The sequence below is a fragment of the Macadamia integrifolia genome, chromosome 2, assembly GCF_013358625.1.
Source record: "Macadamia integrifolia cultivar HAES 741 chromosome 2, SCU_Mint_v3, whole genome shotgun sequence".
In the NCBI taxonomy this organism is placed as follows: Eukaryota; Viridiplantae; Streptophyta; class Magnoliopsida; order Proteales; family Proteaceae; genus Macadamia; species Macadamia integrifolia.
This window is the reverse complement of record NC_056558.1, coordinates 33,615,676-33,640,396: the sequence shown is the minus strand read 5'-3', so window position 1 is coordinate 33,640,396 and position 24,721 is coordinate 33,615,676. Positions and strand designations below refer to the sequence as shown.

The 24,721-nt window shown below is 36.0% G+C and overlaps 2 protein-coding genes across 2 annotated transcripts; both read left to right on the top strand.

The window, feature by feature from the left end:
* Positions 1–4,292: 4,292 nt before the first annotated feature.
* Positions 4,293–5,141, top strand: LOC122069749. The gene is made up of 2 exons (XM_042633830.1): positions 4,293–4,478; positions 4,683–5,141. Exons 1-2 carry the CDS (start codon positions 4,308–4,310, stop codon positions 4,968–4,970), a joined length of 459 nt encoding a protein of 152 aa, XP_042489764.1. The 5' UTR covers positions 4,293–4,307; the 3' UTR covers positions 4,971–5,141.
* A 7,780-nt stretch (positions 5,142–12,921) lies between these two features.
* LOC122069743 (heavy metal-associated isoprenylated plant protein 7-like) lies at positions 12,922–16,902 on the top strand. Its single transcript, XM_042633817.1, has 6 exons — positions 12,922–13,046; positions 13,140–13,186; positions 13,333–13,510; positions 13,648–13,844; positions 16,092–16,182; positions 16,505–16,902. Exons 2-6 carry the CDS (start codon positions 13,178–13,180, stop codon positions 16,846–16,848), a joined length of 819 nt encoding a protein of 272 aa, XP_042489751.1. The 5' UTR covers positions 12,922–13,046; positions 13,140–13,177; the 3' UTR covers positions 16,849–16,902.
* The last annotated feature ends 7,819 nt before the right edge of the window (positions 16,903–24,721 follow it).

The window sequence follows — 24,721 nt, the reverse complement described above, 5'->3', positions numbered from 1 at the left end:
TTTGGCTGCTATCGCTCTCTTTGCTGCTTCTCCGACTTCGACCTCGACTTCTCTTTTTCTTTTCTTTTTTGTCTTTTCTGCTTCAGTTTCTTCTGCTGCTACTTCTTGCTTCTCTTCTCGCCTTATTGCTTCTTTTTTTTCTTTTTTTTTTTTTCACTGTGTTCTCAGTATCGGTGGAATCCGACACAGAGAATGGGAAGGGAAGAAGAAAGATGGGGAAGGAATAGGATCCTTCGGCTCTGATACCAAGTTGATGGAGAACCCTTAGGGAAGGGAGGGGAAAATCAGAGTAGAGAGGGGGGGAAAAGGAGGATCACACTCACACATTCATTCAATAATCAAATTGCTCTCTAAATCTTCAATCGATTACAACTAATATATAGGAAAATAGGAACATGAAATTAGAAACTTAACTGGAATGGAAACTAGCCTAAACTAGGAATCAACTATAAAAAGGAAACCAAAGCAAGGAAGTAAATCCTACTCCTACGTTCAAGTGTGGAAAATAAAAGCATGAAATAAAACACTGAGTAAACTACAAATTTTATTTCCAACCCTTGTTGGACCAAAACCCTGGGCTGGACCGATTCTTTTTGGCTCTTGGCTTCCAAAGCCGGTCATGCTGGTCCAACCAAGAAAGGGTAGCCGTATCTGCATCACCGTGGGTGACCAAAAAAAAAAACCCTAATGCTTCATGGGAAACCGCTCGAGAAAGGGATAGACTTCATTGAAACCGTTGCCCAAATCAATCCATGAGGAAAGGGGCTTGTTGAAGGCCAATGAACCAAGGATGGTCCTGAGTTTTCCGGAAATCACACCCTATTCTCCACCTATCCATAAGGAATGAGCCTCAACTTGAGTCCCAAATTGTGGACAATGAGCTTGCCTACTCCAAATATGCCATTGGCCAAACCAAATAATTTATTTTGCATTCATCAAGATGTTACCTAAGCGATGGGAATCCCTAATCTGATAGTATCCTGAATAAACACATAACCAGCCACCCATGACCTCCTTGTCGATTGATAACTATGGTGTACAAATGTCGAAACTCATCCACAAACTGGAGATTTGTCTACCAACATTTGTCTTATTTGCATCATTTTCTGTAAACCAACTCTTTTAAGCATTTGGGTTTGCAGACCTTTCTCCACTCTATCAAGTTAAATTTTGCGGATCTATCCACTCATTCTGGACAAAATTGTTCAAGTACTCTCAAGTCTACCAGCCACCGATGCCCGCATATTAAAGTGAGCTACTTTTGAATGGTAATGCTGCCTAATGAACCTTGATCAGAGTAAACTCCCCCCCCCCCCCCCCCTCCCCCCAAAATCTTCATCACCAGTCTCCAACGTCTTCTCAAGTCTTCCCTTGCAAGTTCTCCCTTAAACTGCTTCTTGTGTGAAGCAGCTGGTGATGGAGGATGCATTTGGATATTCAAAGTCCACACGTGTTGGGCTGACTCTAAGGATGTGAGAACATGCTGGCTAGCATCAATGGGTCACAGAAAAATAATTTATTTGAAACACAAAAAAATTATTAACCGAACAGTATTGGAGTTGATTCTAGGTCCAAAGTGAAACACTTGTTTACTGAATAATTTTGATTTATAGAACTTCACAGGAAATTGGTTTAAGTGAATATTTTGAATCTAGGAAACTCAATAGTTGAAAAGATTGAAGTTGAATTTTGAACCGTTTAAGAATTTAATGATTAGAACTAGCCACAACAGATAGTAATCAGTCCTACAGCTTGCGGCTAAATGGAATTTATTTCTCCAGTCTCTGGCAATAAATGATTTAACTTAGAGAGAGACACAATGGTGGCCGTCGCCTCTAGTGAGGAGAAACTAATAGAAATTTTCAGGACAGATTCAAAATAGATCAGAATTCATTGTTTTATAGAAGAGAATAAAGAAATCTTATGCCTGATGCTAGCAGTACCCAATCTGTTATACTATATATTTGCAGAAGTTTACGAGATAGAATCTGAAATTAAATTCCGAAATTAGGGTGAATAGAGCTAGAGCTTACCTGGTCGATTGGAAAAGAGATCAATTGTGATTCAGGATATCTGAATAAGTTGAAGCTGAAATAATTCTCTGTTGATCTGAAGAACAGAATAGGGAGAAGGAAGAAAAATAATAGAAGAAGAGAAGAGGGGAGATCAAGAGAGAAGTGTTAGAGGAATCTTATGTTTCTCCTTGAGCAACATGGAGGAATCTGGGAAAAGTCTCTCTGAGCAAGCGGAGTAGCCTACTCCTCACATGAGTTTTTTAATTATTATTTTTTTTAAAGAGAGAGAAAATGCATAGACAAATCTCTATGGAAAAAATTTCAGTTGGTCCTCCCTCCACTGCTTTCCAAGCATTTTACTTAGAGCCTCTGTTACTAGATGGAGAGGAGGGGATAATGGATGTTGATGTTGTAGACTTGCAGCACTTATGGATTACCAAAGAAACCATGCACTACGGCTCTCTTTGGTTTGATTTATTTGTATTTATTTGACTTATTTCTATTTTTACAAGTGTTTGGTATAATTTATAGCACTTATTTCTATTTATAATAAATTAGAATAAATCACAAATCACAAATTGCTCTCAAGCTATTTGTGATTTGTGGCAACAAATCATTTATGTTGATTATTGCTACCTTAAATGAGCATGTGTGCTAAACTACTCAAAATCAATGGTAAATAGGTAACTTCAGTATGTTCTATACTTTTCCAATAAAAAACCCCAAATCCTATCATCTCTCTCGCTCGAAGCTCAAAGCTAAAGGTGAAAACTGAAACCTATTTTCTCGTTATATAATCTATTGTATAAATAGTAACCAAACGAATACTATTTGTGGTCCATAATTTATTGTTACAAATAATTTCTAAAAAAATAGTTAATAAATACAAATAGAAATCATACCAAAGAGAGCCTACATCAAGGAGGATCGGAAACTAGTCAAAGTGAAACAAGTTCTGTTAAATTCCTTCACTTACCTCTTAACAATCCCCTTTAGTGGCAGGATCTGTTCTTCTTCTCAATGTAAGAGGAAGGCTACTGACAGAATGCTTCGTGGAATGGTGCTATCGAGTTCTGAAATGTCAGATTCAGACTCAACTCAATTCCTTCGCGGGATGTTTTTGATGTAAATGCACTTGTGCCCCCAGTCAAACTGAGGTAATGGCATATTCTTACTACATCACTGCCTTATGGTGAATGAGCTGCTTAATCCAAGGATTTCATGGAATATAGTCAACTCCCTCGTTTCCCTGAGCGATACCCTGTACCATCCCTTTGACTTCAAAGAACAAGAAAGTATAGCTATTCTGGGATCCCATTTCTCCTGTGAGCCCATTCTAAAAACATTAGCTTGCCTTTGAGATATCCAGGGACGGCTGTCAGGGAGGGGCATTGACACATAGACTACAGATGAAACAAATGTCTGATGAACTTAAAGAGCCAGGCGAACATGTTTCTAATATTTTAAATTGCCAATTTAGCAACTGAGTACGTATAACTTTTCAATGGAAGAATGTGAAGGATTATTAACTTAAACTAGGTCAGTAAACCTAGAACCAGGGGGCTTTCAAATACTTACATTGATTCTTTCGGTAGATCCCAGGAGCCCTATTGGAAGTAATCAGAAACCCAGGATGGATAAATCACAATTTACGAGGCAGTGATGCGGCCTGCATTGATGGTACTACAAGGAGGCGGTCAAGTTTTAACCGCCTACCATCCAAAAAAATCTACTGTGGGGAGAAGGGGGGGGCTTTTCTCTAATTTATGAGAGGAAAAGGAAATTGTTGATTCCTCTTTGGCATCTGAGAAAACTATGATGGTGGAGTATACCAGATGGTTAAAGACAATATCAGCCTTCTACAACTGATATTTAGAAAGACGCTGTGCTTATATCATCCTAATGAGTTGAAAAAATTTAGATAGCAAAATGAGATGAGTTTGCCAGCTCTTTTTCTGTCACCATAAGAGTGTCAGGAATTGGAATTTTTTGGATGCAACCATTATTAGTGTAACCCTAAGATCTTGTCAATCTTTTAATAGTGGATTGTTAAGACAGCTCCAAAGGGAGGTGTTCTTGTAGACAGGACAGGAAATTACGTGCAGCCGATCCCTATCTTTCAATGATATACGGTATATGGCAGCTAGGAAATTACGTGACATCATGCCTAGGGATTTAATACAGGACACCTTATTGAGGTGACCTGGAATAATATCATCATTTTCAACCAAATAGGCTCCATTCTTATCATATATATATATATATATATATAATGTATACAGATCTTGTTTTATGAGCTTATTATGTGGATGTAATGCTGTATGGGCAAATAATGAGGATTACTTCTCAAGAATTTTCTTTTGGTTTCTCCCAGACACTGAAGGGTTCGTGATACCAAACTTAGTTGGAGACTCGAGTAAGCCTGATGTTCTAGAAGTGAATGACTTGGAACCTTCTCCCAAGGTGAGCGTCAAAATGGATATTCCCCCTTTTTTCTTGAACTGCTTTTGGTGCTTACACATCAGATACTTGAACAACATTGAAGTTAGTAAATTTTTGCATGCATGTACGATACTAAGAGCTGAATAGTAGGCATTCCCCCCCTTTTTTTTGGGTTATGATTTTGTGATCTCTTCTACAAAAACTGATATCTTTATGTCTTGTAAGGTTGGACAGGCCAAGAAGGAAGAGGAAAAGATCTACTTGGGACCGCACGGTGCTCCACCTTCACAAGCAAAGCAGCAAGAGCTGAACACAACTGGGCGGAAGCAGCGATTTAAGCAGAAGTTAAAGGAAGCAGACAGAAGACACACAGGATCAGGGCGGGAGAATAAGGTGGATAGCCTGCAAGAACTTGTTGGTGGCGGAAAAGTAAATGTTAGCACGTCAAAGAGTTCCTCAACGGAATGGCTTGACCCACATTGTCATGAGTCTCAGTTTGAGAGGTCTTACTAGGTCTGCTTCGGGTCTCTTATACTAGATTGAGATTAAAGTAAATTTTCTGGGTTCAGTACTATTAATAAGAACTTGTGCGTGTGTCGAAGACTCGAAGATTCATATAGAGATTATGTATACAAGTAATGTTAAAATTGCCCATTTATTCATAAAACTAGTTATTGTTCGTAATTTCTTGGATTCTGCTTTGTGAAAGGCGAAGGGCATGTTTTGCCTTTCCTGGCCCGAAAGCAACTTATGGTGGATGTAAGAAATTTATGGCTCTTGGTTGCACAGAACATTGAAAGGAATGGAAGTGATAATTTTCAAACTTAAAGAAAAATGTTTGTAATCATTATCCAATATGATTTTATAAACTATTTAATTCTATCATGTTTGATAATGATACTTTCAAAATGTATATTTTTTCTGTTACTTTTCAAATCCCAATGATTTGGATGCATATTTGGTAACGATACTTTCAAAATGTTTTTTTTTTCCTATCATTTTTCAAATTTCAATGATTTGAATGCAAAGTATTACTTAATAATTAAATATGGAATGATTTAGATATAAAGTAAAATTTAATAATCAAGTATGGAATGATTTGGAGTTAGGTGATATAAGCATGTAATGTATATTAGTGTTTTTTTTTTCCCTTATGTTACAATCTCTTTTTTTTTTCACAGAGAAAAAATCACTGAAAATATTGTTTCATGAGTAGCCTGCTCTAACACTTTTGGGGGACACTCATTTCTGCCTTGAACAATTGTCCCATTTTCATTGGTGAGACTTTGAATCATTCTCTTCAATGCACTCCTTTTTCTCTTATTCAATTCGTCCACTGAAGATTGCTTTGATTTTCGATCTTTAAGGAAGATAATAAAAGAATAGAGTTTCTCACTGTTGGTGGAAGCTAATGAATTGTTTTTATTTATGTAAGAAAAGTGTTTCTAGTGGATTTCTAATGGAATTAATAATGTTACACTGATTAAGTTAGTTTTTTTCCAATATCTTAGTTCTCACAGTAAAAAGTTATCATTATAATACCTTGTCATATTCTAACAACAAATATTTAATTGAGAAAGGAAATGGCAAATGTTTTGGGCAATGTTTAAGTTATAACCAAACTTCATGGCAACAATGCATGATGAGTCTGTATATCTATTGGTCATAAGACTCATAACTAAGGCATGCACTTTTTGGCATGCCATTCCATAGTTATTTTAACAAACCCTTGGCACACATCTTATGAAGGCAATAAAAATTTACTTTATGTTATTTATTTATTAGAAATGCAAAATTACTTTACACAATCCTGTTGCAGCGCGATAAAAGCCTGCTATATAAACCTAATAAAAAATCGACCAAACAGGCTGCAATTTGGCCGGAATTGGGATCCGCATCAGTCTATTCTCATCTGAATAGGCCGATCCAGCTAAGGGTGTCAAAATATAATCGAAATCGTTTATTGGAACCAAAATTCATCGGTTATAATCTAATCGAATCGCACTGTAGTAAATTGATCCGATTTTGATTTTATAGGCTATAATTTCGGTTTGATTCGATTTAGTACAAAAAACCGATGGTTAACCAGCACCTAGTATTAAAGACTTAAAGTATTTTGAATTTTGATGGGTTTCTACCAAAAAAGGGGAAAAAAAAAAACAAAGTACTAACCGAGATCAGAGCTTCACTTTCCACAATCACACTTTTTGATTTCCTAATTTCTAGGATCATAGTTAATTAGCTATCATATGTGTAGCCTTTTACATAGAAAGTATATTGTCTTTAGCAAAATAAAAGTATATTGTCATGAATCCTTAGTAAATTTATTATATGCAGGAGTCACACTAGCTATAGGATACAAACCATTTTCAAAAACAACACTATTAAGTATTAACTGCATGTAAACCGGTTGTGAACTGAAAAACAAAAACCGATTAGAAACCGCTAAAATTGAAACCAAATGAAAACAATTCTAATTTCACCTTATTCCTATCCAGTGCTTTTTGGTTTCATCTTATCAAAATGTAAACCGAACCAAATAACCAAAACCACACTGTTTGACACCCCTAGATCCAACCAATCAATCCCTATTCTTAAAATATTGATCAGGTATCAGTATCAATATCGATATCGGTCTCATTCACTTGACTTGCACCAACATTGTTACAAATTCATAAGAGAGGGGAGGGATGCAGAAGTAAAACCCAAATGTTCTTGAAACATAATAAGCCCATTATTTGGACTTGGACTGAGACATCTGGACATTTCCCCATGGATTAGAATTGGATCTTTAACTTCTCTAACTTCAAGCCCATGTTTTGTGCCTGGACTAGCCTAGTTATAGGATGCAAACCATTTTCTAAAACGACACTATTAAGTATTAACTGCATGTAAACCGGTTGTGAATCGAATAACAAAAACCCATTTAAAACCGCTAAAACTGAAACCGAATGAAAACGATTCTAATTTCACCTTATTCCTATCTAGTGCGGTTTTGATTTCACCTTATCAAAATGTAAACCGAACCAAATAATCAAAACCGCACCATTTGACACCCCTAGATCGAGCCAATCAATCCCTATTCTTAAAATATTGATCAGGTATTGGCATCGATATCGGTCTCATTCACTAGACTTGCACCAACATTGTTACAAATTCATAAGAGAGGGGAGGGATGCAGAAGTAAAACCCAAATGTTCTTGAAACATAATAAGCCCATTATTTGGACTTGGACTGAGACATTTGGACATTTCCCCATGGATTAGAATTGGACCATTAACTTCTCAAACTTCAGGCCCATGTTTTGTGCCTGGGCTAGCCTGGTTTGCATTTTTCACAGGTGAGTAGACAACATTGTAAGGGGCAGTGTTTCAAGAATCAGGATCGGAATTAGAACACCAATTCCGGGGCTGATTCAGACCGATATATGCTGATCCGGGACTAACCCGGATCCACATACATAGAACTGTGTGCCTGAGTTTTCTTGTAATGGGTGTCAATCATGAAGACATTGTAGGGCATTTGGGAAATGGAACTGTGACACAGTGGACTGGGCAAGTTGCATAATCCTGTGAAGCTTACAAAAGAAAGGGAAAAAAGGTGGAGCAGAGTAGAAAGTGAAGTCTCAATGAGACTGTTTCTAGTGCCTGTGGCTGGTTGCTGCGCTTCACGTGCTCTTTAGTGAGTGTTTTTCTTTCACCAAACTCTTTTTTTACATTTTTTTTTTTTTACAGTTATTACTTGTTGCTGCAACTGCCATGTTGGGCTCTGTGATTGTCTATTTCTCTTCTCTTCTTAGTTCTCGTTGCACTTTGGATTCTTGAGTTTTGGATTCAGGAATCAGGACCACACTGTTCTCTTTTTTTGCAGTTCTAGGTTCTTCTGTTATGAGGGCCAGCTTGTATGTAAGGCCACCACTTTATAGTTATCAACCCAAGGGATTGCTTATAACACTTGTCCACAAGAATCCTTTTTTAATTTTTTGTTGGGTAGTGTTTTGAAATAAAGAGGAATTTGTTTCACCAATTACAGTTTTTATTTTAATAAGAAATGAATCCAGAATCATATGAAGATGATTGAAAGCTCTGCCTTACTTGGGTTGTGTTTGATATGCAATATTGGAATAAATTTGAGTATAGAATGCATTATGAAACCCTGTTCTTCTTTATTTTCTTGCTTTCAAAATATGTTTTGGAATCAGAATTTACTTTGAGAATACATACTAAATACAACTTTAAAGTACTCTAAGGTGTTGGCAAAACCAAACTATAGAAGCCACGGGGAAAAGCATAATCCATATACCCATCTCACCTTTCTAGTGTGGACCTGTGATCTGTTCTGGGTATGGAAAATGAGAGAAATTTGTTGAGGTTTCATTATTTATTGAGCATCGTTTTATTTTGGGAGTTAACAACAGTTTGATCGGACTAAGCCTCCGCAATTTCAGAGTCTTCCTGTCAAATGGCCTGTTCTCCCCGGTTGGAATAGGTGGATCCAATTCCTTTCCTTAGAACCATACGTTGAGAGTTTATGGCTCGGCAATCAATTCTTTTGGCGTCCCGTCTTAATCTACAGTATCTAACTGAATGAGATTTCTCGTAAATGTATTCCATTTTTCTTGGGTTAGAAGTAAAGCTTTACATTGTTTAAGTTTGGTCTTTGATGCTTTTATACACTTAAGAGGCTATCTCCGCCTAATGCCTTAAGGTTTTGATATGTGCACTGTAGAGAGAGGGAAAGAAAATAGGAGATAGAGAGAAAATATGGGAGATGATGTAGGGTTTTGGCTAATTAGGAGGTGCCTGCCTCTTGGTTTTATGGACGAAGCCGAACGTCTGGCTAATTGGGAGGTAGCCGCCTCTTCTCAAGATAAATCCAGAGAGATAATTTAGGATAATTTCTTCATTTCTTTTCCATTCCATATTGGTAATTTAGGATAATTTCTTCATTTCTTTTCCATTCCATATTGGTAATTTAGGATAATTTCTTCATTTCTTTTCCATTCCATATTAGTTCCTATTAAATAGGATAAACAAGTAGTCACAAACGTTGCTTACACCATACATTCCATCTACGCTCCACTACTTCCACTTCCATACTTATCTCTAACTTCTACTAATTTACCAACTTCTATTAACTACTTAACACTCCACCATGGCAATAACTCTTACCCAAGTACAAATACAATAATAATAATAATAATAATAATAATAATAATAATAATAATAATAATAATAATAACAATAACAATAACAATAACAATAACAATAATAAACACCAACAACAACAACAACAATAATAATAATAATAATAATGACGAAGTTGTTAGGTATGTAAGAGGTTTTGGGTTGACCTTCCTAGATAGTATTAGAGTTATTTGTTGTGCTTCTTAAGTTATCTATCCACCTGTAGAGTCAATACTTAAGGAGTTGTCTCTAGTTCAAAGACTTAAGATTTTAAGTTGGTATTAGAGCATTTTTTTTTTATACATATATATAATTTACATCGATATGCCCTAATCTATATCATATAAGTATTGATATTGGCTTGAGTCGTGAGACTCGTGACTGATAGAATCACCGATATTAATATCTAAAACCCTGGTGGGGATGGATTAGTGTGACCTATAGAATATATTTGTTACTCATGATATAGACTCATTTTTGTTTTATTAATGGAAAAAAAGAAGCCTATCAATCTACTGTTGCCTATGCCTATACATAGGCTAGTGTGAAAAGATCATGCCGTCTGCATGCATTGAAGATACTCTTACATACTCTCTCATTGGTCCTACACACTGGCATAGGAATATCAGATTGGCAAAATTTTTTCTTCTTTAATTATATTATAAAAAAGAAAAAGAAGTTAGAAGAGATTCGGAAACTTTCTTATCTTCTCATCTCTTCCTTTGTCACTACTAATTTCTTTCCTTTTCAAGCTCCCCTGCTTCTCCACCTACAGATCTCATTCCAAAGGTAGCAGAGGAGAGAGAGACCCAAAAGAGGAAAGGAAAAGATAATCCTTATCTAACACGTGTCAACCAATGGATGATTAGAATCAAGTGGTGTCCTTCCTTGATTCAAGCATCCTAATACCTTTCCCGTTTTGATGGCTCAATCAATCAAAGATCCCAGAGAAGATCACCTATAACTATAACTTTCGGGGCCGACCATGGAATTGGGGTTCTCATCTCTATGATCACTTTCTCATCAAGAGTCCTAATTGTGGGGTCCATTAATACTTGATAGGATAGAGATAGACCACTCATTTCTTTTCTTTAACTTTCTGTCTTCTTTCTACTACTCATTCTCTCTCTAATTGAGGCAAGTTGAGATGGAAAGCTATACTTACAGGTTGTTCGTGTTGGCTTTTCCTGTGTTTCAGGATTTTGATGATACAAATCCTCTTCCATTGTTTCCACCACCAAATGATTCATCTCCAGAGCAATTTCATCAGTAGTAAACGAAAAAAAAAAAAAAAAAAATCACAGCCAGAGGTAATGGTAAAGTGGTAAACCCTTTAAATAATTACAGTTTTTCTTTCTTACCAGTAACACCCTTTTCCTCCATGTAATTTCATATTCTAAATTTAAGTGTATACTCACCAGTCTTTTTTTTTTTTTGGGTAAAGTATTTCACCAGTATCAATGTATATCATGCATTTTTTTAAATTTTTTTTTTTTTTGACTTTATGCTATTAAGTTTCGCTGATCAATGCAATCAACCTACTAGATGCTAATAGGGTCAATGGCTACTCATACATCCACCCACTAATCCACACTTGCATATACATTTGCATATGATAAGATTCGATCCCACAATTCAATTTGACAAGTCAAAGCCAAAACTAATTCCATTTTTATTTAATTTTAAAAACTATAGCTCACTTTCCCATGTGAGCATTGCAAGTTGTTCTGATGAGGCAGTGAACTATCAGTGAAGTTGTGTATGGGGCTTAATTATCCCTTACATTTATGTTGTGGGTCATATTTTCTTTTCATTTTTTATTATTTTATATTTTAGGTTCAGAGTGGGTCAGCTATGTTAGGTTTTTAATTAGAAGTGGTTCATAGTCAGTACCATAGTTAATTAAAATAGCAATAGTAAAAAAATCTTTGCTTGGTAAGATGTGTTTAAAACTATTTAAAACTTGAATGTGCCAATAGAAACAAAAAAATATATATATATGGAATCAATTCATGTATTGTTAATATATTTGATGTATAAAGTATGCATTTTATAATATTATATTAATTTTTGTCAAGTGTTTTAAACACGTTTGAAGCTTTTATTGTTTTTCAATGTACGGTTAAGATATTTTCAGAAAATATTGCAAAATAATGGATGTAAATTTGGGACTAGACGAAACCAAAACCGTCCCACCTGATAGTTTATTGGGATGATTCCAAGTTTGGATATTGAAATCTATTGCTTATTGAAAAGATTTGATCTAAGAATTCTAACGGTTTGAACTGAATCAATTAAGAACTAGAACCGTTTAAAAGACATAAAATGTTGATGATTTAGAATTTGAAATTTTGGATTTATTTTTATGCATAAGAATGGAGGTCTCCTCTCTTAAGTATTTGGTTCATATTTTTATTTGCATACACAAGGAAGGATATGTGATTAATATTGTATAACATAAGAATGACTATTTGGTTGCTTATATGTTTAGGAATGGATATTTATTTACTTATTTTTGGTATACTTAAGTAAGAATTTTAGAAATTTGGATACGTAATTGTGTCTGGAAAAAGAATTGTCCACCTTTTAATAATCGGTATTGACTCGTAGACTTAAAACTGATTGATTAATAAAGACGATTATGGTTCTGGCTCCAAAAGACTAGAATCTATAGATTACCCAGAACCATCATGATTTACGTTCTTACATAAAAAAACATCTCGAACCGCGAGACTCTGTTTGGTTACAAGGAAAATTAAGTGAATGAAAATGAAATTTTCAAACCTAAAATAAAAACTTTTGTAAAAATTATCCAAGATGATTATATTACTATCTCCATATATTTATTTATTTAATTATAAAAATTTACTTTGATTTGTATCTAAATTTCTTGAATTTAAAAATAAAATAAAAATTACATCTAAAAATCATCATCACTAGATACAATAAGAAAGTTTGGTAACTTATACAATCATTACTAAATTACCAAAGTTTTTTTTTTAGGTTAAAATTTTTTTCACTTTCTTTCCCGTGATACTTCGATAAAGTTAAAAGATAATGATGGAGTGTGTCCAAACTTCATGGTGTAATATCACATCTTAGTCCTCCTCCTGCAATTTGAATGGGCTCAGATCATTAAAATGCCCAGGTTGACCAATTCAGAGGCCCACTCTCTGGCCCAATGGATTAACTCACTTGGCCCACCTCACAATTCGTAAGGTCTGCCTGCCATATGTTAAAGAACCTCCTGACTTTCCCCTGTCTGGTAAGGACTAAAGTTTAGTCAGCATTAAAGGATCCCGTCTCAGCTTTGCAGAATCTCCACTCTACTTAACCACATCACCACCACCAAAGAGAGAGGGAGAGAGAGAGAGATGCCCTCCTACTAAGAAGGAGAAGCAAGGAATGTCTTTTCTTCTTTCCCAGCATCTAATCTAACTCATCTAAGAAAGTTTTTTTTTTTGTATTTCTCATTAGTGCTCTGCAACTTTTGCAGTCATAAGAACAGGTTTGCTGCTCCCAATCTGCCTGGAGATGGGTGAAGTAAGTATATTATACTAGATTCTGAGTAGAAATTTATTGTCATTACAGCTATGTGGAACATAATTTGTGTTTGGGTTTTTGAGTATAGTTTGTGATTAAAGGTTTGAAGGGCTGATCCAGAAGGTATTTTGACCATATTATGGCAGGAGAACAAAGAAGAAGGAAAGAAGGAAGAGGGAGGAGACACAGAAGAGAAGAAGAAGGAAGAAGAAAAGAAAGAAGAGGAGAAGACAACTGAAGAGCCTCAGGAGATTGTCCTCAAAGTTGATATGCATTGTGAGGCTTGTGCAAGGAAGGTCTTCAAAACCCTGAAAGGATTTCAAGGTCTTGTCCCATTTGATACTTCCCCTGCTCTGTTTTATTTTAATTTTCAACTTTCTAGAGAGAGAGAGCTTTTAATTGTAGTAGCTTATGACCTTTTCTTCTGCAATTGTGGCTGATGAAATGGTGGAACTTGACAGGGGTTGAGGAAGTAGTGACGGATTACAAATCTCATAAGGTGGTAGTGAAAGGGAAGACAGCAGATCCTATAAAGGTGTGTGAGAGAGTTCAGAAGAAGAGTGGTAGAAAAGTGGAGCTTATTTCACCTTTGCCCAAACCTCCTGAAGAGGAGAAGAAAGAAGAGTCTCAAGACAAGAAGGAAGACAAGAAGGATGAGGTATTCAGCCATTTCCCTTTCCTTTCACAACTCCTCCCCACCTCCACCAACCCACCAAAAATAAAAAATAAAATAACTAAGATAAAGCATATAAACCATAGGTCATTGTCTCATTATGTGGATGGTCATGTTGTTGTTCCAGAGAAAAAAAAAAGGTTTTTTACTCCTCAAGCCACCTAACTAGAGCAATATAAGAAAAGATTTCGAGTTTGGAACGCATAATGAAATGAGAAAATAGAAAAGAATTGGGCTTCAAAAGGTGTTCAAGATTCAGTATCTACTTCAAGGACACATTATACATAACTCTGTAAAATGGCATAATTAATTATTTTTCATATAACATAAAGTGTCTGAAATACCCTCAACATCATGATTGTATCTTATTGATTCCTTATAAAACTCGAGAATTTTGAGCATTACATATCATAAGAGGGGAGTAATGATTCTCTCTACTCTAGACTGATACTTTAGAGTCTAGGTCATGGATTCACTTAACTACACCACCCACCAATGTACCATTCATTATGTATCTATGCAAATAATATAATCTAATGTAAATTTTCTTTAACCCACGACAAAGGACCGAAGGCCATCGTTGTGCTTGGACAATCAACATATAGGGGAAAATAATGATAACCTTAGATTCGTAGATGAACTTTTCTAGTAATTTAATTATAATCATAGCTGAAGCACTTTTACTCTTTTTTTACTCTTTCACCTTGGTACCTTTGTATTAAGTGGTCCTGTACTCTCCTGTACCCGGGTTCTTCTGTATTGTTTTTCCTATGTGTCTCATGTGCCATTGTCTGCTTCTGGTTCAATGCTCCTCACAACCATTTTTAATTGCTTTCAATCTGGAATTGGTTTTTCGGCACAAACATATTTTAAGTCATTTTGCCATTATGGCACAGATTGGATTTGAATTTAAGTGGTACATTTCGTTTCTTTCCACTAAATTCCAAATTCAGATTTTGGGGTAAGGTCAGTAAATCCAAATATATACAACATCTCAGGTTAAATATATATATATTTAATGTGGGTGAATTTGGTTCAATACTTCGAGATATGGGGATGAAATGATGGACTCACCTCCTATGAAATATAAAATAACACCTCTATACTCTATGGTCATTTTTGAGTACCAGTTGGGCCAGGCCAGACAAAAAAATGGGGCCAAATACATCATAGCATGTCACGAGGATATTTATAGAAGAGCATTGTGGGCTCACTTTGTGTGGCTTCTGTGTGTGCATCACCCTCTATTTCGGTTAGGTCCAATTAACATTGGTTAGGCTTTGTTCATATTTGGGAGAGGGTTCTGTTAGCAAGTGGTATAAGAAGCACACCCATGTATATGAGGACTGCAAAATCATTCCATATGAGGAAAAGAGATATACGAAGGGTGCTAGCGTATTTCCCTTGGCAACTCAGTGAACTTTGAACAAACAATGTCGCGAGCATATATCAATGAGAAGCGGCAAAATGGTTTCATTATAGGAGGTAGAGAGATAATTTCATGTGTATGTATGTAAGAGAGAGGAAAAAATCCAAAGTCAGCTAAGAGAATCTTTTCCCTTATTGTAATCGATAAATACTATAGATTATCTGTCATTAACATACATTTTCCCATATAATTTAACACAAATTAAAATCTATCAGAGATTCAGAATTTAAGAGGTTAAGAATCAAATCAAGAGGTTAAAAATCATATTCTCATGTTAATGTGTGTTCTCTCATAGCTAAGAGGTATAAATCCCAAACCTCTTACATGATATATTTGTCTAGAGGAATATCAATATCATATCGATTGTATCGATATCGATGATGATTGATAGCAATATGTATCAATCGATACTATAAAAAAGAGGTTTTTTTTTTTTTTTTTCCTGGAATCAGCCCGATACGATTAATCTATATCAGCATCAATATTAATATCATAGTCAATATCACTATTAGTGACAACGATACCAATACCAATACCGTGAACTAAAACCTTGGCTGGTCCTTCAACTCTAAAGCCTAGACCTGACAACATTTCTCACAGAAACGTATCAGTAATAAGCTACTAATAATAATGGGTGAATGAACTCGTGGGTCTGGTCTTGGGTAACTCATAAATGTTTACAACCTGGATTTATTTTTTATTTTTTTTTTGTATAAAGCTATAGCTTTAATTCTCTTTAAATGGATTGAGTCTAGACTAATCACTCTTTTCTGTTTTCCCATTTCCCTCTGTAACCTTTGCAGCCTCCTCCTGTAATCACAGTGACATTGAAAGTGCACATGCACTGTGAAAACTGTGCTCAAGTTTTGCAAAAGAGGATCAGAAAGATAGAAGGTATATAACCATATTTTCCCTTTTTTTTTTTTTTTTTTGATACTATCTCCCTGAATTTCAGTAACTAGTATATATTATGATCCCATATTAACTATGGGGGGGGGGGTGATCACACATTATTTGTACCATAAGTGACTTGGTGGAGGTTGATACGGCCCGGGCCTAGGCTCCCATGATTGTTTTAGTGGTATCAGAATAGTTGATCTTTGGTCCCAACCCTCACATAGAAGGGGCGCCCTGGTACTCGAGGCCATTAGGGTAGTGGAGGTTCCCTCACCTTACAAGCCATATATAGAATAATGGGCTTGCTAATGTTTCGCAGGGGTTGAATCAGTAGCTACAGACGTCGCGAACAATCAAGTGACGGTAAAGGGTGTTGTAGATCCAACGAAGCTTGTGGAGAATGTCTACAAGAAGACTAGGAAACAAGCATCAATTGTGAAAGAGGAAGGAAACAAAGAAGAAGAGAAGAAAGAAGAAGAGAAGAAAGAAGAAGAAAAGAAGGAAGAAGGAGAGAAGAAAGAAGGTGAGGAAGGCAAGGGAGAAGATGATAATAAAGCTGATGCCAAGAAATATGAGTATTGGGGTCCCAAATACTATATGGAGTACTATGCATATCCTCACATTTTCAGTGATGAGAACCCAAATGCATGTTCTGTGATGTAGTCATGTAACTGTAGCTAAGTCAGTTATCTATGAATGTAATGCATGTTTCCATTAGTGTTGGTGTCTGTAGACTGCAATGGTGATTCATCAATGGCTAACCATGCAATATGTGTACAAGAAAGCTTCACATATGGCTAAGTAATGATAAGTTTCCTTTCGTTTCCATAAATGCTTTCCATGCATTCATTATTAAGAGTGCACGAGGAGACTTTTATAGAAACAGAAAGACACATGTCATCACTTTACTGGATGCAACACATATGGATAGGCTCGCCACATGGGTGGCCTTTAGCCTTGGGTGAAAAAAAAAAAAAAAAGAAGGAGAGATTAACAAGTTGCAAGAGATCCTAAGAAAAGAGGGCTCCCATAGTGGAGGACTGGGAATTACAAAGCCCATTTGGGCCACATTTCTAGATCTGTATATATCCATATTTTGTTGTTATTAGTGGCCGGACGAAGTGACAACCCTCATACGTATCTTGGGAGAATTAATCCTATAAATTGACTTATAAGATGAAAGAACCCAAAATCATATCAACTGGCTTACAGCGTGAGGGATCAGCCCCATATGCCTAATATGGAATCACAATTGATTATCCCCTTTAATATAAACAGTGCAAGTATAAAAATATAGGATTAGAGGCAACCAAGGTGCATGATCTTATCAGTTAGAGAGTTCAATCATTCATGAACTTATATTTTCTTAGAGAGGCCACAGCCTCAGTTGGGTGTTTAATAATGTTTTTTTGATTCTATTGCTCTCTCACTATTAATTTATTTTTTTTTTATTCATCCCCTTACACATGTCCTTTCCCCTCAATAAAAACACACTAGTGGTGAAGGGTAGAATGCCCATTAATATCTGAAGACCATGGCCCAATGTCCTTTCCCCTCAATAAAAACACACAAGTAGTGAAAGGGTAGAATGCCCATTAATATCTAAAGATCATGGCCCAATGAGAATAATTATAAGCAGTGACTATATGAGAAGAGGAACTGGGTACCATACTACCATTATTGGGCTCTTTCTGTAAATGAGTTACTGATGAGATAATGAAAGCCTATGTCTTGTGGCTGAGTAGGCATTTGGAATGAACAGCAGAACTAGCTAGTAGTAAAGGCAAGGGTTCACTATTAAGTGATGAGCAGAAAGAGGGAATACATAAAGTGTTGGAAACCAAGGGCTCAGACCCCTTCATGCAAGCTTTTCTTTTGAGTAAGAATAAGACAATGGGATGCTGTGTAATCTTATCTATTATCCTCTATAAGTGGACTAAGAAAAAAAGAACCTATTACATGGATGAAACAAGGGAACCTCAACCTAATCTACCTTTGTGAACAAGAAGATATAATTGGAAAGTTGGGATGGGATGGGATGGGTTTTGGTTTAATTACTTTTCCATCTTCATCTTTCATTTTCATGGATGCAATAGGGGTGGGTCAAAAAGAGCCATGCGCCAGTGAATGTGGGGACTTGTATAACGGAAGGAGACAAGTGGAGATAATGCTATATATGCTTTCTTGATCCGTTCTTGTTTTAAAGAGTTTGGATCCTTTGGTCCTATATTTGATTCCTATTTTATCACCTTTGGTGATGCAAACTGAAGTAGCTATTTAGGTCAACCCTGGGCCACCACACAACTACTTTCTTAGGTATGAAACAAGAGAAAAGATCAACAGATATGGGGGTCAAGGTTTAGTAATCCTGTAGTGGTCTAGCTACCCAGCCTTCTCAACATCATATCTTCTCAAGAAAAATTCTGCTAAATTTAGTTCCACTGATTATATATAAGATTCACAGGCAGCCACATACATCTTAGCTCTTCAATTATGCACCACATGTGTACATGTAATATAACCTTTGAAGGACGAGGGAGACTGATTTGGCAACCATGCTTTTGTTGGATATTTATTTGATATTGAACCAAAACAATCAAATAATGTAAGCATTTACGTGATTTGTCAAAATTGTCTACATCCAAGGTGAGATAACATTTATCTTACTATCAATGGAGAATAGGGTCACAATCACTCATCCTCACGCCTCTCTTAGATTACAGAGAATGAACTCACTATAATTCAACCCACAAATCTATGTGATGGAATACAAGACTTGTAACCCTAACATTATATATATTGAATATGATCACTGATAAAATTCTTTCATTTTCTGTTTTTGAAAGAAGAGAAATTCATAAAAACAAAAGAATCATTCAAAACCATAACGAATGTCCATTAACAAGGGAAAATATATCAGGTCAATAAAAGAAACCACAATGTTTGAATTATAAGGTGCAATATATAATTGGGAATATTATTAACAATATATTAGAAGGATCGAGTTTCTCTTCACCAATAGTGAAAATGGAACGTTTTAATCCACTCGTTTGACCCTTGGATTGGACTAGAATGGGGAAGGTTATTGTCGATTATGTGCAATAGAGAGGCAAGAGTTTAGTGATAGAATTCACTTTCTAGTAGTCCAATGATAGGGTCAAGATAGATTCTCTCTTTATCAAGTCAGGCAAAAATTTCTTACCAAGAACACAAAATTTGGCGAGAAAAAAAAAAATTCCAAATAAATCCTTGGGAAATGTTTACGCATGACACTGGTGTGCCAATGAATCTGCACCCCAAGGCACAGAAGCAGTGGACCCATTGTTTCTCTCTCCTCCAAAATTCTCCCCATTTTACATATTTATGATTTGTAATGGGAAGCCTCCATTCGCCTGAATTAAAATTCCAGTGTTGACGGGAACCCTCTCCCTAAATCCTTTTATCTATTTCTTAATGTCCCAATCAACTTTTATTTTTAACTATCCATGATTATGAGTGATGTGCCAAGGGGACTGTCCCGTGGAATGAATCCCCAGAGGACCTGCCTTGTTTTGACATCCAGGTAACCTTAGAGGCAGTTCTTAGGGATTCTTTTGGTTATCCTTGATTCCAATCATATATCCATATGATAGATCTTAGCCTTAATACATTTTTTTTCTACTTAACATATATAGTCTTAATTAGGGTTTCAAGAATCATGATAACATCGATCAGATTCAGCCAATCCAGATCAGAAGAAAAATCTCAAGTCATAGACAATGAAAAGAGACATATCCGAACCTTCGGTACGAATAAATTGTACACGTATTCCGCCTCAGGAAGTGAGGTCCCGTGATCAAATTTTCGCCACTGCACCTAATTTCTTCGGGCCACCACATGAGAGTTTCTGTCTCGGACTGACCTAGTCCTGTGTAAACGGTATCACAGTGACCCCAGGGATTAGTCGGGTCAAAAGATCCGGACAGTCTGGGTATAAAAAAAAAAAGTATAACAGATTAGCAATCCACCTCTTTTGTCCACTCAGCTATCTTTCTCGTGCTATTTTTATATTCGTTATCATATGTTTGCCTCCCTCAGTAAACAACGAACACCTATATTCATTTTATTAAATTAACGACAAGATCTATTAGCATTTTTTGCATGTCCTCGGAGGTAATTTATATTTTATTTATAATAAAAATATTAATAATTCATATTTCTCTCTGATATAAATAGAACTAAAAAAAGAATTATTTTGATTCAACTATCTCTTTCTCGACTCGTTTGCTTGAATCATATTTTCTAGGTTAAGTTGTTTTGGCTGATAATCGACCAAGATCAATCTGAATCCGGATTTCGAGTTTTTAAACCCTAGTTTTAGCATCTTAGTTTTGTTTGGTGACTGAGAATATAAAGGCAAAATCATCATTACAAGGTGAACCCTCTTCGTGGAGGAATCTTGGGGTCTTTGCTAAGTCATCTGTGTGCGCTTAGCAAGGAATAGTTTCATAGGCCCATATTTCTTTGTTTAGTAGTGGTAGATGGGAGGTCTTAATTGTTGTGGTGCAGAATTTGAAGATAAATACAGAACAGCTCCCATCAGAGGCTTCGTATGTCAATCACTTGTTCAAAAGGAAATGCAGAAAAAAAAGGAAGATACTCTCTTTTTCTAGTCTTACAGATAGAGACACTATCATTTTCAGATTTTCTATCAAGTTTGCTTCTCTCACCTGCCACAAACCTTGTCTTCACTTCATAATCTTGGGTTTAATTTCCTATCACTTTGATACATCCACTCAGTATGACTAAACAAGCTATAGACTTTCTTATCCTCCATATGTTTCTTAGAGCAGCCAAGCTACCCAGGTTGTATCTAGGCTTAAACTTTTTTTATGAGAAAGATCTAGGGTTAAACTTAGTATCAATGAAATGGTAGTAAAATGGACCTCCATTTCAAGTTTGCAGCCAATTTGGCCCTTTAAAGAAGCTTTCTCTACCATACTTAGTTAATTCTTAATGTTAAAAGTTAAATAAACTTTTCTTAGATAAGCTTCTGCTTTTGTTTTGTCATTGATTTAAGTTATGCATTACTTATATATAAAGACATGAATCTAGTTAGGGTAAGGGCATCAATCAGACTTGGTAAGACCAGTTTATGTCTCCCACATATGAAAGTTTAGTGTTTGTCTGAACCAAGTTACCTAATCATGCAACCCTCTTATCAGTGTGGAAGCCAATGATAATACGCACAAGGCCAGGACATCAATAACGATGCAGTTTTGTAATTTTATAAGGGTTGATGTGGTAATTTTACACTCTCCTATGTTCGGATGTGGAGCCCATGTGATCATGTAGCATTCGTCCCCCCTTCCCCCTTGCTTTTTCCAATGAAATGTAGAGTTACGGTGACAATTTCAATCAGAATTACTTATCGAAATCAAATCACATTTTTTATATCAGAATTAATAAACGGATTATTATTTGTGGATGAGCTTCTAGTTAAGTGTTAGTAGCTAGGCAGTCGGACTCTGCCATAAGTCCAGGATGGGTTAGACCCTCCTATCCCTCACTTTCTTGAAATATATTATATGTTAGTTGCAGGTTGTAGTTAGTAATATATATGGCCTTGTGACCCCTTTGCTGGCCCTCATGGGTCTCCTATCTGGCCCCCAATGTAGGTCTCGCACACACAAAGAAAGAAAAACTGACTATTATTTAGTTTGAATTTCATTTTATACATTACAAAAGAAAAATAATTTCTTTGGTTTTGATTTGAACCAAAAATCATCAATTTGAAACCTATAATTCATTAAAGCAAATTATAACCAAAGCGTTAACAAATAAAATGAAAACCCTAATCGATTGAAAAGATAATCAGTTTGATTTTATTTTAATCAATTACAACATGAATCAAATCAAATCAAATTGATTAAGACCCTTAGATCTGGGTTCAGTTTTTAAGTAGTGATTTCATATTTCTTTTACGCGAGAAAACACTACCTAATAGTGTATGTACATATTAGTGCATATGACCAATGGGAGGTGTGCATGAGCATCTTTAGCGTGGGGTAGTGCAGTCTTTTTGTACCCGTTATGTCTTGGCATAAGTACACCAATTGAACACTCTTTCTTCTTTTCCTCTTTCTGTAAAATATTTCTCAATCATAATTAATTAATCTATTTTTTATTCTAAAATGTTTGGACAAGGGGAATATTAAATTTTTTTTTAAAAGGGCAAACTCGTGAAAGGCTAATTTGCCTATCGTTAGAAAAGTGAAGGATTCTCTCATTAATAACTTCAAGAATTTGTGATCAAACTTTTCTAGTCCCTCAATTATGGTAGCTAAGAGGAAAAAAATAATAATACAAAAGATATAATAAGATAAAAATCATAATTACATAATAAATTTTTTCACATGTCTCTTCAAATTCAATTTTTTTTTTTGGCTCTATTCTTCTCTTTTATTTCCATGACTTCCAAACATAACCCAAACGAAACCGATTGCTTATAGGGTCCATCGATGTAAACTCGCATAAATCTTTCATCTCTCCTCAAATCATTATAATAATCTCAGTTTAATGGGTAATTTAAAAATATCACATTATGCCCCGAATTTTTTAACTTAATCTCTAACTAATGCGGCCGTGCGAAACTGGAATTTGGCCCTCAACCGTTCTCGCCTTTTTGGCCCTTTGAGATCTAAATCGTTCAGGAACTATTTTGACTTTTGATCAATCAAAAGGTCAAAACCATAATTGTCAAGGATCCCCTAGGCGTCGTGTCCAGGAGCATTGGTCACCTAGTTGTCTAGGTGGGCTTTTTTTTATAAAATGGAACGAAACTGGGAAAACGGAACTCCAAAAAAACAGAAATAGACCATAAGTGTATCAAACAGAAGATTCTATTTTTTCGTTCCAATAGAAAGAAAAAACTTCAAAAACATTTTTTTAAAACGATACCAAACAGAGCCTTAAATATAGGATGGCATCGTCCAGAACTCCAATCCCAACCAATTCGGGCTGATCCCCGATTAGTGACCATTACTATGTTTCGGTCCGATACTAACCAACACAGACACATATGCATGGTTTTAAGTATCTCCGATACCGATACGATACACTCCGATACGTATCTTAAATTTAGTCGGCCGATACGATACATTGAATTTTTTAAATCATTTCGTATCGATATATATCCTACATTACATACCGATATGCATCAATACACCACTAATACACATCGATACGATACGACATGCCTCGATACGACTCTATGAAAAATATAAAATTGAGGTAAAATGTACGTTTCGATATGTATTGGTACGTATCGGTGAGTATCGGTATGTATCGATCTGTACGTATCGGTATATATCAGCACGTATCGGTGAGTATCGATACGTATCGGCGCTACGGTCATATAATGGCCAATATGGGTAATTTTTTAGAAAAAAACGATTTTTTGAAGGGTTTTTGTTCCAAAGTTGCTGTCAGCCATATTTCTCTCTAACTAAAGTGGAAATCAATGTTGGGAACAAGGATTTTACATTTATGGGACAACTACAGACCTTGAATTCTTAGTACGATACCCTCAATTTAGTGTTTATGCATAATACATGTTATCAATAGCTTTTTTTAAATAAATTATTTATGTAAAAGTGTTTAAAAAAATGTTTCCTATCCATTTATGTGTGTATTTTTAACGTATCTTAGTGTATCTCCGATACGATACGATACCTTTCGATACGTATCTTAATTTTGACTCATCGATATGGCGATTGATATCGATACTTTAATTCTTACACATAAGCGTGATACCCCTAGGTCTCTTTCCCGCCTAACGAAATGATCGGAAACTACGCTTTGCCAAGTGGCATGTTTTTTTGGAATCTTAAACTGCAGAAATAGCCACAGGGGACCCCACCTTGGAAACTAAAAGGTTAACCCATTTTTACTCTTACTCTATCAGGCGTCGAAAGCATGCCACGTGGATACCACTTCCATGCTTTGGCTCTTTCGGACAGCACGAGCTTGCCTCGAGCCCTTTTGTCCTTATTTAAGTATGGATACTTGACAGCTATACACGATGATGACGACGTTATTAGCTGTGTAAGATTAATCCACAGAAGTACGAACAAAAGAGCGACGGAGTTAAGCCACTCCGTTTGCTTAGTCAGATGAACTGGGACCCACATGATTGGACATGGCAGTAATTTTTCTGTCCCACACAAGAAATCACATGTACTTAAGGAGCGGGTTTTTCTGACATCGGGTCAGACGTGTGTGTAGAACGAATAGCACGTGATACCCATACGCCCCAAAAAGGTCAACCACAATTAAGACTTTCTTTTGGTTTCAGCAGTTTACCCCACGGTCCCCACCGAGTCCCTATCAACTTTCATATTCCGGAAATGCCCACGCCGCAGTGACCTCATTACCCTCCCCCTTTCTCCCTCCCTCTCACCATCTTCCTTCCAAGCCTATCTATGTGCATGGCCAAAAGTAGCGTTGGAAAACCCGGAAGAGGGATCCGGATCCAGAATCCATATCAGAATCCAAA

What these genes read in the sequence shown, in the direction of transcription:
- LOC122069743 (XM_042633817.1), top strand. An exon ending in AGGAAGACAAGAAGGATGAG is followed by an intron (nt 13,845 to 16,091) that starts GTATTCAGCCAT and finishes TAACCTTTGCAG; the next exon opens with CCTCCTCCTGTAATCACAGT. An exon ending in GAGGATCAGAAAGATAGAAG is followed by an intron (nt 16,183 to 16,504) that starts GTATATAACCAT and finishes AATGTTTCGCAG; the next exon opens with GGGTTGAATCAGTAGCTACA.
- LOC122069749 (XM_042633830.1), top strand. Translation starts at nt 4,308, where the DNA reads ATGAGCTTATTATGTGGATGTAATGCTGTATGGGCAAATAATGAGGAT. An exon ending in ACTTGGAACCTTCTCCCAAG is followed by an intron (nt 4,479 to 4,682) that starts GTGAGCGTCAAA and finishes ATGTCTTGTAAG; the next exon opens with GTTGGACAGGCCAAGAAGGA.